We start from the raw sequence: 18,166 nt of genomic DNA, 5'->3' as shown, positions 1-18,166 counted from the left end.
AGTGGGAAAGACCCCCCCCCCCCCCAATATATATATATATATATATATATATATATATATATATATATATATATATATATATATATATATTCTTCATGCAGCTGACAAGGACTCGATAGGCGCTGGCAACATTTTAGTCAGTGTACTCTCGACGTTGCCTGAGCAAAGTAAAACCCAAACTCTTGTCACACCGGTGCCATTCAGTCGTGTCGTAGACCCATATCGATCCGCTGCCGTAAAAGGAATACATAAATTCTGTCACGACATAGTTGCCGCGTCGGTCCCAGTGCACAGAGCATGCAGGCGAGACCGTCTGCCTTGTTCAGCAAAGGGGACTATTGATAAAAAAAAAATAAAAAAAAAAGAAGAAAAAAAAATTGAGAATAACTTTCAGTTGCGGCCAATACAGCTGAATGTTTGACTGAATGTAGGGCCAGAATGGTAGGGCTTACGTGTTCCGCGGAAACAACGAGGATCTGACAGTCACTTGATCTCTCAGCAGGTCTGTTTGGAGTGCGTTCGACGACAGATCCTGTGCAGTACGAGCTGTCAGACTGGCATGCCACTGTTTGGGTGCTTCAGTCGTGAACGGCGTTGTTGTGGTGCGCTGCCTTTCCTTGTCAAAGCAAACCACAGCGAAGCAGGTGCGGGCCGTGCCAATGTGTTCGCAAGCATATAGCTTCGTCGGATCATTGGGCATTGTGTTACTTCAGGTCTGTGTGTATTCTTGATCAGTTGTTCAACTGAGGATTCGAAAGAACTGAACAAGGTTATTGTAAACATTTCTAGTTACAGAACCAACATGGCTGTGTTCACTACATGTGTGATTTAAACGGCAGGTAAGCTGACGTGGATCGAAGGAGGTAAACTTGTTGTTGTTGTTGTTGCTGATTTTTTTTTCTTTTTTTTTTCTGATCTGTGTTTTGTTGTGGGTTTACAGAGTGGTTTGGTAGTAGGTTTATGTGCTGGTTGTGGTGGTGGTGGTGGTACTGATGTTGACATGTTGGCAGTGGTGGTTTTGTGTGTCACAGGCTAGTGTGTGTGTGTGTGTGTGTGTGTGTGTGTGTGTGTGTGTGTGTGTGTGTGACCTTTTGGTCATTGCAGGAAAGACGTTATCGGCTGTAAACCTCAGTTTTGGCAGGCTGCCACCCAGGTGTGGGTTTTTTTGTTTTGTTTTGTTTTGTTTTCTCTTTTGTTTGTTTTTAAAATCATGATTCAGTTCGTGCGATTGCAAGGTGCACTTCAGTTACTTTAATTCTCTTTCTTTCACCACTTCTCTGTCTCTCTCTCTCCCGGTCTCTCTCCCTGTCTGTCTCTCTCACATACACGGCGCACGTGCTTAAGAGAGAGAGAGAGAGAGAGAGAGAGAGAGAGAGAGAGAGAGAGAGAGAGAGAGATTCTTTTCGTATTTCTTGTCATTATGTTTGACTCACGTTTTCATTTTCATCCTTTGATTTGTGTTCAAAAACGAATTCCTACTATAGTAGTAGACCCAAGATGCAGAGCGATCAGTATCAGTATCAGTAGCTCAAAGAGTCGTCATTGCGTTTGTGACAAATCCACTATACGCTACACCAGGCACATCTGCTACTGAAGCAGATGCCTCACCAGCAGCGTAACCCAACGCACTTAGTCAGGCCTTGAGGAGGGGGGGGGGAAGATAAATAAAGATGGAAAAAAAAAGAATTTTTTTTCTTTAATTTCGAGAAATAAAAATAGATAAGAATAAACGAAACAAAACAAAACAAAACAAAACACACACACACACAAAAGAAAAAAGAAAAAGAAAAAAAAAAGATTAAAATAAAATAAAATAAAATAAAAAGACAATAATGATAATGAATAATGAAATAAGCAAATAAAAGTAAAAAATACAGACACACAGACACAGACACAGACACAGACACACACACACACACACACACACAGTACACACGCATAACAGATGTGCAACAGACATGCCGTTTCACAGATAATATGATGAAAGCACAAGCAAAAGTGCACAGGCCCAAATACACATAAACAGACACGAGCCCCGACACACACACACACACACACACACACACACACACACACACACACACACACACACACACAATTAATGACTTGATGGTTAACGACCTATTGGCTGACGCCCATAGTTGTTCAAGGGCTTAGGTTTTGGTCCGGAAAGGGTGGTGTGGTACTGGTTGGCTGCCCTGGCTGTTTGTCCGGCTGGGGGTGGGGGTGGGGGTCCGTCTGGTGTTCCACGGGGAGGCCCTGGCTGTCAACGGGTGGCAGGCAATCCGAGGACTGGAGGGATCCTTGCTGTTCCTCTCGGGCGTTCCGAGTGGGACGTCTTGGTCCGCTGGGGGACTGAGGAGGTCCTGGCAGCTCTTCTTGGGATCATGGTGACCGTTCAGGGTGTGGAGTTCGTCTGGAGCTGGGTCCTCGTCGTTCACATGATTTGTGGGTTGTGTCCTGGTTCTGGTGACAATCTCAGCTATAAATCTTTTGGCAGGCTGACGTTCAGTGGTTTTTTGACTCACTTGTGTCTATGTTTTAACCCGGTCTTCGGTTGTGTGTGTGTGTGTGTGTGTGTGTGTGTGTGTGTGTGTGTGTGTGTGTGTGTGTGTGTGTGTGTGTGTGTGTGTGTGTGTGTGTGTGTCCGTGGTAAACTTTAACATTGACATTTTCTCTGCAAATACTTTGTCAGTTGACACCAAATTAGGCATAAAAATAGGAAAAATTCATTTCTTTCCAGTCATCTTGTTTAAAACAATATTGCACCTCTGGGATGGTCACAAAAAAAAAAAAGAAGCCTAATTATATGCAAACTGCATTTACTGTTTTATTCATATTCTTTGTATTCTCTAAACTTGGCACTTTGATCTGATATTCTGACCCAACAACAAGAGCAGTCATTATTATCATTTTTTGATCAAACAGGAACTTCTTTTGCTAAGCATGGAAGTTTTATTTATTTTGCAAACGTTTTGGTGCAGAGGTAAAAAAGGGAAATTATTCTGTAATTAATGCTAGGGGACTTAATTTGCTTTAAACTGATCTTTCTCATCTTAAACATTACATTTTGAAATTATACTCAATACATAAAAAGCTTGGATTTTTTTAAAAGTGTATGACAAGTGAGTCTTGAAGGCCTTGCCTCTCTTGTTTGTTTTGTTTTGTTTTGTTTTTTGTTGTCATTTTCAAATTATGATACAGTTCGTGTGTTTTCAGGGCACACTGACGCGCGTGCGTGTGTGTGTGTGTGTGTGTGTGTGTGTGTGTGTGTGTGTGTGTGTTGAAACGCACCATAATTCATAACCCGGTCAGTAAAGGACTGAACAGGAGTGGCTGAATTAGGGGACAGTGTTTCTGTATTGATTCAAGTCGGCCATGGAAATGACTGAGGCCAGATACTAAACACTAAATACTGATAGGCCTACTGGTCACATCGCCAACGAACAAGTGCAAGAAACCATCAGTTAAGCAGCACATCTGTGAAGATCTGCAGACATCAATTAAGAAAACTTCATGTACTTTTATGCGGCTACATGTCAAAGATCCAGCGACCTTGCTAAAACAGTTCTCCGAGGAACTGCTGAAGGAGGAACACGGAGGGGAAGACCTAAACAAAAAAACAAAATAAAAAGTCATTGTCTTGCACTCAGTCAGAGGACGGGCAAAGAAAGGCAAGTCAGTCAGACAGACTAGACCGCTCCAAGTCAGTGGTGGCCACACAGACAGGCAGAGAAACACACACACACACACACACACACACACACACACACACTTCAACAACACTTCCTTTTGGGACTGAATTGTACTGTGGGCTATAATTATTAGAATGACTACATGTAATTATGTAAAGACCCGGACAACTCTTGTTTGACAATTCAGTAGTACACGAAGAGAAAGCATTGTTTTACTTAACCCTTTCACCGCCAAGCTCGCATCTAAGCACAGGCGTGGCAGAGGACCCATGTCACTGAAAGGTGACCCTTCATTGGTCTGTTATCCATGAACCTACTGCTCTTTAATGTTCGGTGGTAGGATAGGCAAGATTTTCTATACATCGCAGAGGGAATCCCCAGCTATTCTTAGCCACTGTCTTTTCTGTGTATATACCACGAAGGAATTTTGTACTCTTAATTGACTGGCGGTGAAAGGGTTAATGCTCCGATTTTTTCATCTTTAGCCGCAGTTGGTAGTCCGTCTGCAGGGTTCCAGACCCACGGTGTCATGTGGCGTGCCCACCCACCCCACCCCCACCCAGAGACTAAGCTGAAAGAGTTGGCAGGGCTTGTTAAACCAAAAAAAGACGGGCGCAATAGCCGAGTGGTTAAAGCGTTGGACTGTCAATCTGAGGGTCCCGGGTTCGAATCACGGTGACGGCGCCTGGTGGGTAAAGGGTGGAGATTTTTACGATCTCCCAGGTCAACGTATGTGCAGACCTGCTAGTGCCTGAACCCCCTTCGTGTGTATATGCAAGCAGAAGATCAAATACGCACGTTAAAGATCCTGTAATCCATGTCAGCGTTCGGTGGGTTATGGAAACAACTGAGAACATACTCAGCATGCACACCCCCGAAAACGGAGTATGGCTGCCTACATGGCGGGGTAAAAACGGTCATACACGTAAAAGCCCACTCGTGTGCATACGAGTGAACGCAGAAGAAGAAGAGTTAAACAAAAAAAAGTGTGTGTGTGTGTGTGTGTGTGTGTGTGTCGGGGACAGGGACAGTCGGAGAGAAAGAGAGAGAGAGTCGGGGACAAGAGTAATACCGAGTGGTTTAAGCGTTGGACTTTCAATCTGAGGGTCCCGAGTTCGAATCTCGGTGACGGCGCCTGGTGGAGATTTTTCCGATCTCCCAGGTCAACATATGTGCAGACCTGCTAATGCCTGAACCCCCTTCGTGTGTATACTGCGCACGCAGAAGATCAACTGTATACGCACGTTAAAGATCCTGCAGTCCACATCAGCGTTCGGTGGGTCAGTTATTGAAACAAGAAGACTGGCCCAGCATGGACAACCCCGAAAATGGAGTATGGTTGCCTACATGGCGGGGTAAATAAACAAAACGGCCATACACAGATGGCGTCCCCACCCCAACCCCGAGACTAAGCTGAAAGAGTTAGCAGGGCTTGTTAAAAAAAGAGAGAGAGAGAGAGAGAGAGAAAAGTGTGTGTGTGTGTGTGTGTGTGTGTCGGGGATCGACAGGCACAGGGACAGGGACAGTCGTAGAGAGAGAGAGAGAGAGAGTGCCGAGGACAGGGACAGAGACAGGGACAGTCGCAGAGTAATCCAGGATGCATTAAAAATCTTCAACAGGACTTAAGATCTACGTTTCAGTCGTCACATTTACATGTGGCGTTTCATCATCACATGTCATTTATGGCCTAATTTTAAGCCCTATTTCGTTAATGTTTTTCTCTCCAAATCTCAATTAATTTTATCTGCTGTCTGGAGCAAGTCCGACATCAATCGAGTCACTGTAATTACGATGACCTGACGTACACTCACAACAATCAAGAATGACTGAGACAGACAAACAGATTCAGTTAGAGACAAAGACACTAACGGTAACATACAGAGACGATAAAACAGGTTCATGCAGATAACCGCAATATACCGGCGGCGAAATTAATTTAAAACAATAAACAACACGTCTCCTATTGATGTCATCAGTCAGACCGTATAGTACGGCATCAGCGGTGCACGGCCGGAAACGCGCCAGGGCATCATGGCGGCGAGCGGAGACAGGGACAGAAAGTCCAGAGGTTACGTGTACCTGGCGGGTCACGCGCTCCTGGTCCTGGGCTTCGTCTTCTTCACGGTGGGCTTCGCCACTGACCACTGGCTGACCACCGGCGACACGCACTTCGGTCTGTGGGAGATGTGCGTGGGGCAGTTGTGTGACACCGCGTCTCCAGGGGACTATGCTGGTAAGGATCACTGAGATATGTACCTACATTATACAACTATGGTAAGGATGGATTGGTTTGATTGATATCGTGCACTGCGGCAAGGTCAACCAGCTCTAAACTGTGCAGAGGTCTAAAACCCAGTGGAATGTACTGTAGAAATGCTTTCTTCTTGTTGTTATTATTATTGTTGTTACTATTATTATTACTATTATCATCGTCATCGTCGTCGTCAGTATTATTATTATCATTGTTGTTGTTGTTGTTTTAATAATATTATCTTGTCAGATGGATTCCCCCGTCTCCTCGACAAAGGCGGCAGTACGTCGCAAGTCCTCCAGTCCTCCGTAGAGCTTCCGGGCCGCTGGGATTGGGTCAGGCCAGGTTTTCTCTCGGGGCGCTTGGTGGAGTGGGCAGGACTGCAGCAGATGTTCTGTTGTCTGGCTGCCTGTTCTGCAGGGGCACTACTCTGTGTCGTCGATACGGAGTTTCGTGTATAGGTGGTGTTTCAGGTGGTTGTGATCTGTCCTGAGCCTGAAAATGGCTATCTGCTCTCGACGAGTCAGCAGGTAGTACGGGTCTGCTCTGTTGTGGCATGGATGCTGCTGCTTCCACTTGTTCTGCAGCTTGACCTTAATGATGGTCCTGGGTTCAGAGTAGCTGGCAAACCTGTCCATCTGCTCTTTTGTAGTGCCTTCCTTTGCCAGGGAGTCAGCAGTGTCGTTGCCAAGCACGTTAAAGTGGGAGGGAATCCACTGCAGGGTGATTGTGTGACTTGTGCAGAGGGAGGCGAGAGAGGAGGACAGATCGTTGAGTTCTGGATCTCTTGTTGGACCAAAGGGCCTGCAAAATGGACAGGGCGTCAGTCAGGAAGACAACTTTGTGGCTGGCGTAGGGGCTGACCTCGATGTGGGCTGCTGCTGTTTTCAAGGCTTCTGCTTCGGCTCTGTAATTGGTGGAGTACAGACTGGTAGCGAGGCAGATATTTTCTTCTCTGCCTCGTGGATACTGAAAATAGACTCCTGCCCCACCATTCCGAATGGCATCTGTCGCAGAGCCGTCAGTGTAGACATGAGTCCAGAACTCTTTGGGGAACTGGGTGTGGAGGTGTTCAAGGGTGAGGGACTGACTTTCTTTCAGGGCCGCTTTGGGAACCTTTGGGGCCAACCCCAGGGATGCTGCACTGGATGAAGGGAGGGGTTCCTTTGCTCTGTGATGGTTTCAAGCTCCTGAATTGGCGTAGACCTCATGGCCCCTGTGATGATACGGGTAGCTTGATTCTGAACTTTGCTGATCCGTTCAAAGTTGGACTTGGCCGTAGTGCCCCATGCAGTCATGCCATACTCCAACACTGGCCTGACTCTACCAGTGTACAGCCTCCTGAGGGTCATGTTGTTTGCGCCCCATGTTGTTCCTGCCAGCTTCTTCATGAAGGCAAGTTGTACTTTCTCTGCTTGCTTCTTCCACGTCAGGCGTTTGTCAAAGTTGACTCCCAGGTACGTGGGGTTGTTCTCAGCAAGCAGAGTTTGTCCATTGATGCGCAGGTTGGCTGTCTGTTCTTTGGGTGAGAGGCTGAAAACAGTGTAAGTGGTCTTTTTGGCATTAATTGTCACCAGCCACTGTTTTGTCCAACTTTCAAGAACATTCAGCGCCTGCTGTAGTCTGTAGCTGGCAGTTGTGAGGTGTTCTTCCGAGCACCACAGGACAAGATCGTCTGCATAGATGGCTCCCTGGACTTTGCGTGACATATCTTTGATGATGTCGTTGATAAAGACGAGGAATAGTGTAGGGCTGAGGACACCTCCCTGAGGAACTCCTTCTCTCAGTGTCTTCTTCCGACTGTATGCTCCATTGACATGGACTCGGGCCGTCCTATTGTTCAGGTACTGCGAGATCCACTGGTAAATACAGCCACTCACACCACTCTTCTGGAGCTTCCTCCGGAGGCCATCCTTCCAGACTTTGTCGTATGCCTTTTCCATGTCTGTCCACACCGTCAGTGTATGCTGTTTGTCCGGGAAGCCATCCTCGATCTTCTGGGCTATGTAGGTCACTTGGCCCTCAGTGTAATGATGTTGGCAGAAGCTTGCCTGTTCTGGAGTGATGATGTTGTTCTTCTCCAGGTGCCAAACTAGGCGCGATTTGATCATACACTCTAGTAGCTTGCCCATGCAGCTGGTGAGGCTGATGGGGTGATAACTATCAGCCCTGGCTCTGTCTTTGCCCTTCTTGTGGATGGGGACCATGTCAGCTTCTCGCCAGCTCTGTGGAACATGCCCCGTCTTCCAACTGTTGTTGAAGAGAGCAAGGAGTTTGGTCTTTGCTTTGGTGCCAAGGTGTTTTAGCATTTTGTTGGTGATTTTGTCAGGACCTGGAGTTTTTCTGTGCTGCAAAGACTTTACGGCTTCTTCAAACTTCTTCAGTTTGAAAGGCCTGTCCATATATTCAGGTTGGTCTTGGTCATCCTGATGATTCTTTATTTCATCATGAACTTGTTGTTTTCTGTCCTCTGACACAGTGATGTTGCTGATCTGCTCACAGCTGTCTATGAAGCAGTTTGCTGCCTCTCTCCCTGTCACCATCTCCTGGTCTTTTTGAGGCGTGACAGGCGCTGACCTTGCCTCTTCATTGTTCATGGCTTTGGTGAGTTTCCAGATTTTGTTGCCATCTCTGTCAAGGTTCAGCTTTTCTGTTTTCTCCATCCAGTTTGTTCTTGCAGCTTGGGTGAAGGCCTTTCTGTACTTGGCAGTGCAGGCTTTGAGAGTAATGTTGTTTTCTTGTGTTGGGTTGTTTTCAACCTCCTCTCTAGTCCTTGTCACTTCATCTTCAAGCTCCTGCAGCTCTTCTGTCCAATATGGCCTGTAGTTCTTGTGAGCGCCACGTGGAATTGCCTTTGAGGCTGCTTTCAGGATGGCTTGGTTGAAGTTTTTGGTTGCTCTGAAGATGTTGCAATCGTCCATTTTGATGGTCTTGCAATACTCCTCAGAGAGGCCGGCGAACATCTCCCAATCCGCCTTCTTGTAATTTCATCTGAGAAAGGACTTGGCATAGCTTGGTGTATACTGCAAATTGATGGCCAGTAGTACTGGTCTGTGGTTGCTGCCTGCCAGCTGTCTTTGTACCTTCCTGTTGGTTTTTCGGGCAAGGTCTTCAGTGGCAAAGGCAAGATCTGGGGTGGTCGTGGTGAGCCATCAGCGAGAGAAGAAGGTTGGTGGGTCTTGTGGATCATTTAGCAGAAGCAGATTGCTCTCTATCTGCCAGTCCTCCACTTCGTCTCCTCTTCGGTCATTCTCACTGTAACCCCAACAGGTTGAGTGACTGTTAAAATCACCTACTACCAAGCAGTTCTCTGATGATAATTATGTCTAGTCTCTGTAAAGAGAGCTCTTTGTCTTGAGGGCAGTACACATTGAAGATGGTGATGACAGTCTTGTCCACTGTAATCTTGATTCCGTGGATTTCAGCTTCCTGATTAGTATCCACCGTAAATTATGAGGCTGATATACTGTTTATCTTGTAGATTAATCATGTGAGCTGGGTCAAGTGATTGTCTGTAGGGGTGAGAGGTGTTTGTAATGGTTCAGAGAGAGTGGGGGAGGGGGGCGGCTTTTAATACATCCACTTGCTATATGTATCTTTGTGCTTGAACACAAAAATTGCGCCCCATCAGTTTGTCAAAACCAAGCAGATAAACATCTGTGGATAGGTTACATATATATGTATGTTTGTAAGTATGTTTACCTGCTAAGATGTTTATATTACTTGTCTGTGTGTGTATGCGATATATATATATATATATATATATATATATATATATATATATATATATATATATGTACCCATGGATAGATGTGCATTTGCATGACTGTATGCATGCAATGGATACATGAGTATGCATCCTAGCATAGTATGTATGTAGGTAGATAGGTACGTATGTATGTATGTATGTATGTATGTATGTGTGTGTGTGTGTGTGTGTGTGCAAGCAACACACATATACATATATACATGCATGTATGTATGTTTGTATACATGTAAATATGTACATATTAAATGGTGAAATACATGCATCATGCATGCATGCCAGAATTTAAAAAAAAAAAGAAGAAAAAAAAAGAAGAAAAAAAGAAGAAGAGCTTCTTGCACTGCATACAGATATTATTGCGATTGTTTTGATGATCACATGCTTTTGTTGTTGTGTTGTTGTTTTATCCCACCGCTGCTACTGATGGAATGATTGCTATTGTAGGTTTCTTGTTGACTTGTTTTGACCACTCACTCATGCAAGGTAACTCATAAAGAAGCCAGTGCAAATTTTATTACTTTTCATGCCGACGTCCCCCACTCCCCCGTCCCCCCCCTGTATACATATCTGTAGCATGGATGGAGGCAACACGAGCGATGCAGACAATGGCATTGATGTGCTACATGCTGGGAGCCCTGGCGGGTCTCATCTCACACTGCATTGCCAACACCTTCCTCAAGCCCAGCACCACCTCTGCCAATCTCCGCGAGAAGTCCAAGAGTCTGCTGCTGTTCACCATTCTTGGCTGTAAGTGGAACTACCGGGGATGTGAGCATCACTCGCTGATGCGGCCTATCTGTGTGTGTGTGTGTGTGTGTTTGTTTGTGTTTGTGTTGCTCTGTGTGTGTGTGTGTGTTGCAGTGTGTGTGTGTGTGTGTGTGTGTGTGTAAGGGGTGAGGCTGGGAGTGTGAAGTGGTGGTGGTGATTATTTTTTTCAGTTTCAGTTTTAAAGATGTGTCAAAGCAATCAGACTGATCCATACACTACACACCACATTTTATGTCGCTATTACTCAGAATTCCTTGAAATTACTGCTTTAGTATCATTTTTTGGGCGACATCAGATTAGTGTGTGTGTTTATGTGTGTGTGTGTGTGTGTGTGTGTGTGTGTAACGCACACAGCCCATTAGCTGTTTGTCATGTTTATTCAGTTGGTCGGCTGGTTGGCTGGCCACAGTTGTTAGCTTTGTGATGATATCGAGAGTGCTTTTCTGTGTGTTGGGTATACATATACAGCCTTCTTCTGCGTGATTGGAGTAGCAGTGTATGGAGGAAAAGGAGGCAAAGAGGGCACCTTGGGGTATTCCTACGGCCTGACCGTCTTCAGCCTCTTCCTGTGTGTGATAGGCGCAGTCATGGTCTTTATCACAATCAACGACGACACCTCCCACACCAGAGTCATCCCTCAAGAGCAGCATCCACAAAATGTCAGCGGTGTTTCCTACCCTTACGGGCAGGGTCAGTTTGGCAATCCTGGCGACGGGGGTGGTTCCTATCCTTGTGAACCGTCCAACGCCTCGCGTCGTCTGCCTCCAATCTCTGAAGTGACTCCCTCAGCTCCACCCCCACCCCAAGCCCCTCCCGCTAATGGTGATCAGCCTCCCAGCTATCTGGAAGCTGTGGGCCATGGGCATCCATGATGTGCTGGGCTTATATTGCCGTGTGAGGGTTACTGGTGTCCGGTGTTGCAGAGTTGTGTGGTGTACCCTGCCCCACTCCCACCCCCACTTTCTTTAGTGCCTGCAGTCTGTGCTGAATGACTTGACCATTGAAAAAAACTTGAAATGCATGGCACGAACGAGTCATTGTCAATATTCTCATTGCAAAGATATTCTCATTTGTGTGTCTCAAAGTAAATATCTGTGTGGAAAATGTAAAGACAAGTGATGACTACAGTGGTTGTTTCGGCTGCAGACATAATGTTTTACTAGTGTACAGTGTATATGGGCATCTGTGACGTGATATATATATATATATATATATATAATTATGTATAATGTGTGTGTGTGTGTGTGTGCGTGTGCATACATGGTGCTGTGTGTATTCATACCATCCAAGACTGTGCTGTAGACATGTGCGAATGTGTGTGTGTGTGGAAGGGTGGTGGTTGGGGGTGTGGGGGGGAGGGGAGACGGGGGAGGGGCAGACGGGTGCTGCATGTGTGTGTGTACTTGACCATGCCAGGAGATTTTTCTCACAAAATTTGCAAGGATGACAACGGAAAATGAAACCAAAAGAAAGAAGACAATTAATATGCTGTATCTGTAAACAAATATCTGTTCTATCTACAGAGTGGTATCATCCCATCTTTGTATCTTCATATCTTAGTTCTTGGTGGTCCAAGGATGAGTTTTGTGAGTTTTCATATCTTGGAGAAGAATGGAGTTTAAAGTGTGATTTTTTTTTAATGCTTGTTTTTTTTTTTTTTTTAATGGACACGTGCATTAAACATTTATGGCAGATAAAAAGATCCCTTCTGGTTTCTACTGTTCTGCAAATTTTCCTGTTGAGGAAAGACCATCCAATATGAGTATTCTAAACCACAAAATCAGTCTGCGGTTTTCATCGATATATTGCCACAGGAGACATCGTTTTCTTTTTAAAAGGTGTGCCCAGATTGGTTTACAGAAAATGTGTACAGCCACTGATCATATGGAAAGAGTGGCGTAACAGTGAATAACTGATTGAATGACACTAAGACTGTTGAGAAATTCTGTGATTAATCACACTGCCACAAAAAGGGAGACGGGAAATGAACAATGACTAACGATAGTGCTGGGAAAGAAAAAAAAACTTACTGGATAATTGGGGGTGTGGGGGTGGGGGGGGGGGGGAACCACACTTCAACTGACCGTACTGTTAGTAAAAGTGGACTGTTCAGATCATATTTCTGAGAAGCTGTGATATCACTGATTTGACATGTGTTTTTTTTATGCCTGCAGCTGCAGCTACTGTACTTGTTGCATAGCAAGTATACATGCACACGCGTACACACACACACACAATCAACAACGACAACAAAACACACATTCTTGTAACAGCATTACTTTCTGAGAGCAGAAATGACATTCTGTGATATTTAATTTGCATACCATGTTGTGATGTATTGTATGTAAGTTTTCTGATAAAATTATTTCATTCATGATTTAAACAAGTGCATGTAACGGTTTACACCAATCACAAACACACTCAGTGTATGCGTGCATACATATATGGATGCTCACACACACACACACACACACACACACACACACACACACACACAGAGTGACACACACACACTGGTACGATCAGTATGTTAAAATTCAAAGAATGCTGCTTTGTTGTTTCCTCTTAATTTTAACCCAGATATCACATTGCAGCAAAATGATTGCAGTTTTGAAAAAACAACAACACCCTGTTAGCACTGGAAACATAATGCGTATTACATCATGTGGTGTGTGGTGGTTGTTTTACTTTAACATTTGTCTCATTCAAGAGACTCAAATTGAGCATTATAAATGTAACTGCTTTAAAAAAAAAAATCATATCCAGAGCCTCCAGATGTGATACATTTTTGCATCACATTTAGATATTCCATTCAGTTTAAGGCTGGAAGATTGTTTGTTGTGATGGTTTTGTTTTGAGTGTTACATTAATGATTATTTTCATGGTTATTTACCCTTTTAACTCAGTATCCACTGTTACATTATTCTCATAGTTATTTACTCTGTTAACTCAGTATTCACCAAATCCGTCCTGAGAACTGTGATGATCCCAGGAACAGATCCAAGGAGATCTGCAGTGTGTTTGTTTTTACTGTTTATCAATCTGTGGTGAAGTTTAATACAAACGCAACTTATGTATACAAGTGAAGGCAAGATTACAATGATAAATATGTATATATTTTAAAATGTTACAAAATTTTATCACACTTTTGGTTTGTTTTTCTTTCTCCAGTGCTATGCAAATTATATACAACAAAATATATTCATTATCTCTGGTCTGTAGAATGGCATATTTTTTGTCCATTTCTGTCTGTGAACCCATGATGAAAATGAGTTCAGTGTGTGTTTCTCTTTCAAATGCATGTGTTCTTTTCGAAAACCAACAGCTGGATTGGAAAGTGGCTTATGATTAATGTAATGATTAAGGTTCAAATAATCAAAAATTAGTAATCATTTGACTGTAATGGAGCTTCAGAGTCACAAGGAAAAAAGAGTTTAATGTATACATTCTGACTGCGCTTATTTTCCAAAACTAGTGGACTGGCCTTGAAGAACAGTTTTTCCAAGATAAACTATCCCTATGCACTGTGATTAGGTTTGATTTGTTCTCACTTAAATGAAACTGAAACATCATCAACAAACATCATAGATGATGTTAAAGAAAGACGAAGAATGAAATACATATGTGAATATCACATGGTCTTGAGATGTTTGAGCATTACAAAGAAACAATTTGTTGTTTGCATGCCAAAGCAATAATTCCCCATATAAAAGTGGCCTAATTACAATGCACCCTGGAACTCTTGAAGCAGAATATCCACATTCTTTTTAAAAACGAGTGTGTTTTCATCTCAGCATGTTATACATCCACTGGTCTTTAAAGTCAAGAAACAACTCGTTTATGGGCTATGGAAGCAAGAAGACTGCTTGTTACATATGCTAATATCTGAGTGTGGATGGTGAACAAGAATATGTTTGTATTCATTTGTCTGAAATTATTCTGCATGACTCTTTCTAGCAAACTGAGAATGGTGTCACTATTTTCTCTTATTGTAAACAGATGAGAAACCAGAATGATGTAAAATTTGTATAATAAACAGCAAAGCTGTTCAAAAACAGAACTGAGCATCTCAAGATTTTGATTAAATCCTTTCATTCCACAGGCATGTGGATAACAAAATTTGTTTTAATGGATTCATCAGACACAAGTTATAGCTTTCAATACAAATATATATAATGAAACAAACAAACCAAAAATAAATGTCATAATAATAAAAGGAACACAATTTGCTCATTTAATGATGTAAAAGACAAAAGTCCATAAAAAATTGTGTGTTGTCAAATGTATGTATATATACACCGAAATACATTCATACACAATCTCTCTCTCTCTCTCTCTTGCTCTCTCTCTCTTTTTCTCCCCTCACAGACTCTGTCAAACAGAGCAAAGTAAACACATCACAATCAAAATTTATAACTGTCTTCCACTAAGTATCACAGAGTTTTGTAACAAAAATCACATGGATCATACAACCATACCTGTATAAACACATTTATGCTGTAACCTAAAGCTAATACTAGCTGGTAATAAAATGAAAAGACAGCCAATTAGTATGTGGTGCTTTAACAATTATCATTGCTAATACATGAATTATTGCCAGTAGAAAAAGAGTGTTGTGGGTTAAAACTCTAAAAAAAAAAAAAAAAAAAAAGAAAAAGAAAAAAAAAGAGAGACAGAGAGAGAGAGACAGAGAGAGAGAGAGAGACAGAGAGAGAGAGAGAGAAATCTCCAAAGTTATTTCCCAGAAAAGTGATAATGGAAGAGAGACAAACAGACAAGAAGGGCAGACAAAGAGAAGAAGAAAGAAGAGTAACAGTGCCTTCCCCCACCGTATCACAAGGTACCCCTCCTCCACCCCCCTCCATCCCTCACCGGCATGTTGTGTCAGGCACAATTCACAAGACAACCACAAAACCTTAAAAGCTACGTAATACAGACTGCCTGAAGCACATATACCTTGATATGTGTTGGCTTGTGAAACGATCAGTTGACATGATTGATGGTTGGAATGTCTTAGACCTATGTTGACAACAGCACCTGCTGTAGAAAGGTATGTATTTTCACACACCATGCTCACATGGCTGACATGTCTCTGATTCATGCACCAACAGAAGCTGCTTCACAAAAGTGTGCGTTTTCACACAAAAATATGTATACTGTTTCCATACTTAATGGCTGATATCTCTGATTCATGCATCAGCGGAAGCTACTTTGCACAATACTTTGCATTTTCACTTACCATCCTCACTGTTAATGGTTGACATGTGTCCAACTCATGCATCAATAGAAGCTGCTTCTCAATGATGTACATTTTCACACATAATCATCACAGGTGATACATCTTAAACTTGTCATGTCAACAGAAGCTCCATAACAAAACTGTATGTTTTCATACATCGTCATTATAGGCAATATGTTTATAACCCAAGTCAGCAGAGGCTCCATAACAAAAATGTACATATTTTCACTGCATCATCACTGGTTATACATCTTTAACTCATATCAACAGAAGCTCCATAACAAAAATGTACATTTTCACACAACAGTGTCCCAGCTGATATGTCTGTAACCCATGTCAAGAGAAGCTCCCCATAACAAAACAGTGTTTTCACACATCGTCATCATCGCTCTGCCAGTCCACCTGGGGGATGGCAAACTGCCGCGTGGCCTCTCTAACCTGTCTGTCATACTCTGCTGGGTCTTTCTTCAGCAGAATCCCCAACTCTGGCACCAGCGGGTCATCAGGATTGGGATCATCCAGAAGAAAACGAATACTCAGCAGGACTGGAAGCCAACAAAACAAATATTATTATTCTTTTAAATACAAAATGAGTTGAAAAAGCAATGACTTTCAACCCTAGGGTCTTCCACATGCAAATGAAAATGAAAAGATGAAGGTAGTGGTAGCAGAGATAGTAGCAGTTGTAGTAGCAGTAGCAGAATAGCGACGAAAGAAATGTGTGAAGCTTTTGCACAGTTTCTTCTTTGTTTTGCAACATGGCTTGTTTTAATTTGGTCATGGTTCCATGCCCAATTAAGCCAATGTTTTCATTCATCAAAATGCCCCAATATCTGCAATGGTTTAGTGGAATTACTCCCCCTGCACTACCACCAAGGCATGTCCACTGTAGTCCCTGTAACTGAACCAAACTGAAATAGTCCCAGTGCCAGCAGTTCACAGGGAGCTATCAAAGTACCGTAATGTTCAGTCTATAAGCCGCGACTTTTTACCCCTGCTTTGACCTCTGCAGCTTATACAATGATGTGGCTTATTTGAGGATTTTAACGACCCCGGGAGTGTCACGTTCTCGTCTATTCTTAGCTGCCTTTCAGCTCACCAAAATCATGATTTCTGTCCATGAATTTTTGGATGAGCTTCACGATAGTGTGCTAACTGTTCACGTTTTATAAATCAAATCCCTACACATTAAAGACGAAGATTTCAGTGGATTCAGTTAGCAGGATGATGTTGAATAAATGTGACTATCCCTAAATTATGGATCTTAATTTTATTGTGTTCATTTTTTATTTTTTTGTGGCACGAGCAGTATTTTCGCTTGCTTTTCTTTGCGTTGTTCCTGCTTGTGTTTATTTCACTTCACTTTTAGATTAAAAGTTACTAAAAAGTAGTAACCCTCAACAGACATAGTACAACCAATCAGGCAAAAAAGTTCTTTTAATCCACAGTTAGAAAGCCAAACTCCAAAGAAAAATATACTGGAGTTGTCTTCCAGAGTTTTTGAAATTTGTTTTCTAAAAAAAAAAAAGAAAAAGAAAAAAACCCAGTAAAATAGAGTAAAATTTTAAATGCTGAATTTCAGGTCTATTTTCCCCTCACCCCCAATTTTTCCTTGAAGAACACTTCCAACATCAAAACATAGCCAGCAAAGCACAAAGGGAAATAACTGCCATCAAGAATAACTGAAAGGCAACTGAACAAGAATGAGTTGTTAACCACAGATGTATATCTATTTATAGATTCGTGGTCGTTAACTCTTAAGATCAAAGTGCACAGAAAGGCATTCACATATGTAGTAGCCTGTCAATATAATGGGCTGATGATTTTGTCCAATCCTGACTGAACATAGCAAAGTGGTCTGGGTGGGTTTTTGTTTGTTTGTTTGTTTGTTTTTCTTTTAATCAGAATATAAACCAAGACATGGGACCAGATCTCACTTTGTAAGAGAAAAATACACAGACACAAGCTGAATGAGCTATGCTGACAGGTGAACTGATCCATACACACAAAGGGGAGGAAAACGTGTTGAAGTAGAGCCCATTTCAGAAGAAAAAGGGAGCAAGAGCTTCATTTTCAGACATTTGTTGGGATAAAGAAAAAAAATGACAGATGCACTGTCATACATTAAAACTCTCTGCAGGTTTTAACTATGAGAGATATGCAGACAATATCTGCAGTTTCATTCATCATAGTCTGTGTGGCAATGTTAAAATCTTGTCCCGTCAAATGGCTTTTCTTTGAGTATCAGTATCAGTAGCTCAAGGAGGCGTCACTGCGTTTGGTCAAATCCATATACGCTACACCACATCTGCCAAGCAGATACCTGACCAGCAACGTAACCCAACGCGCTTAGTCAGGCCTTGAGAGAAAAAAACCCCAACAAAAAACAAAAACAAACAAAACAAAACAGATAAATACATAAAAATACTACTACTACTAATAATAAT

The 18,166-nt window shown here is 42.7% G+C and overlaps 2 protein-coding genes across 6 annotated transcripts in view; one reads left to right on the top strand and one right to left on the bottom strand.

Annotated features, from left to right (window-relative positions):
- The first annotated feature begins 332 nt into the window (after positions 1 to 332).
- Positions 333 to 11,786, top strand: LOC143292896 (lens fiber membrane intrinsic protein-like). 3 transcript variants are annotated; one of them, XM_076603569.1, is made up of 4 exons: positions 333 to 839; positions 5,672 to 5,928; positions 10,286 to 10,459; positions 11,060 to 11,786. In XM_076603569.1, the coding sequence occupies exons 2-4, from the start codon at positions 5,727 to 5,729 to the stop codon at positions 11,350 to 11,352; spliced, it is 669 nt and encodes a 222-aa protein (XP_076459684.1). In that variant the 5' UTR covers positions 333 to 839; positions 5,672 to 5,726; the 3' UTR covers positions 11,353 to 11,786. The 3 variants fall into 3 exon arrangements, with proteins under 3 accessions (XP_076459684.1, XP_076459683.1, XP_076459682.1); XM_076603568.1 differs by having other exon boundaries at positions 339 to 863; positions 10,949 to 11,781; XM_076603567.1 differs by having other exon boundaries at positions 341 to 839; positions 10,949 to 11,779.
- Positions 11,787 to 12,109: 323 nt separating this feature from the next.
- LOC143292897 (uncharacterized) overlaps positions 12,110 to 18,166 on the bottom strand; it is a 14,487-nt gene continuing 8,430 nt past the window's right edge. For all 3 annotated transcript variants that reach the window (XM_076603570.1, XM_076603572.1, XM_076603573.1), the window contains exon 6: positions 12,110 to 16,264. In XM_076603570.1, coding sequence (XP_076459685.1) covers positions 16,089 to 16,264 — 176 coding nt within the window. In that variant the 3' untranslated portion in view covers positions 12,110 to 16,088. The remainder of the gene's footprint in view (positions 16,265 to 18,166) is intronic.

Source organism: Babylonia areolata, chromosome 18 (assembly GCF_041734735.1).
Source record: "Babylonia areolata isolate BAREFJ2019XMU chromosome 18, ASM4173473v1, whole genome shotgun sequence".
In the NCBI taxonomy this organism is placed as follows: Eukaryota; Metazoa; Mollusca; class Gastropoda; order Neogastropoda; family Buccinidae; genus Babylonia; species Babylonia areolata.
The sequence above is the reverse complement of the archived record's forward strand: the minus strand, read 5'-3'. Positions and strand labels throughout refer to the sequence as shown.

Excerpts from the sequence above, each read along its gene's own strand:
- LOC143292896 (XM_076603568.1), top strand. The coding sequence starts at position 5,727 with ATGGCGGCGAGCGGAGACAGGGACAGAAAGTCCAGAGGTTACGTGTAC. Across the intron at positions 5,929-10,285 it reads GTCTCCAGGGGACTATGCTG|CATGGATGGAGGCAACACGA; the intron begins GTAAGGATCACT and ends ACATATCTGTAG. Across the intron at positions 10,460-10,948 it reads GCTGTTCACCATTCTTGGCT|CCTTCTTCTGCGTGATTGGA; the intron begins GTAAGTGGAACT and ends ATACATATACAG.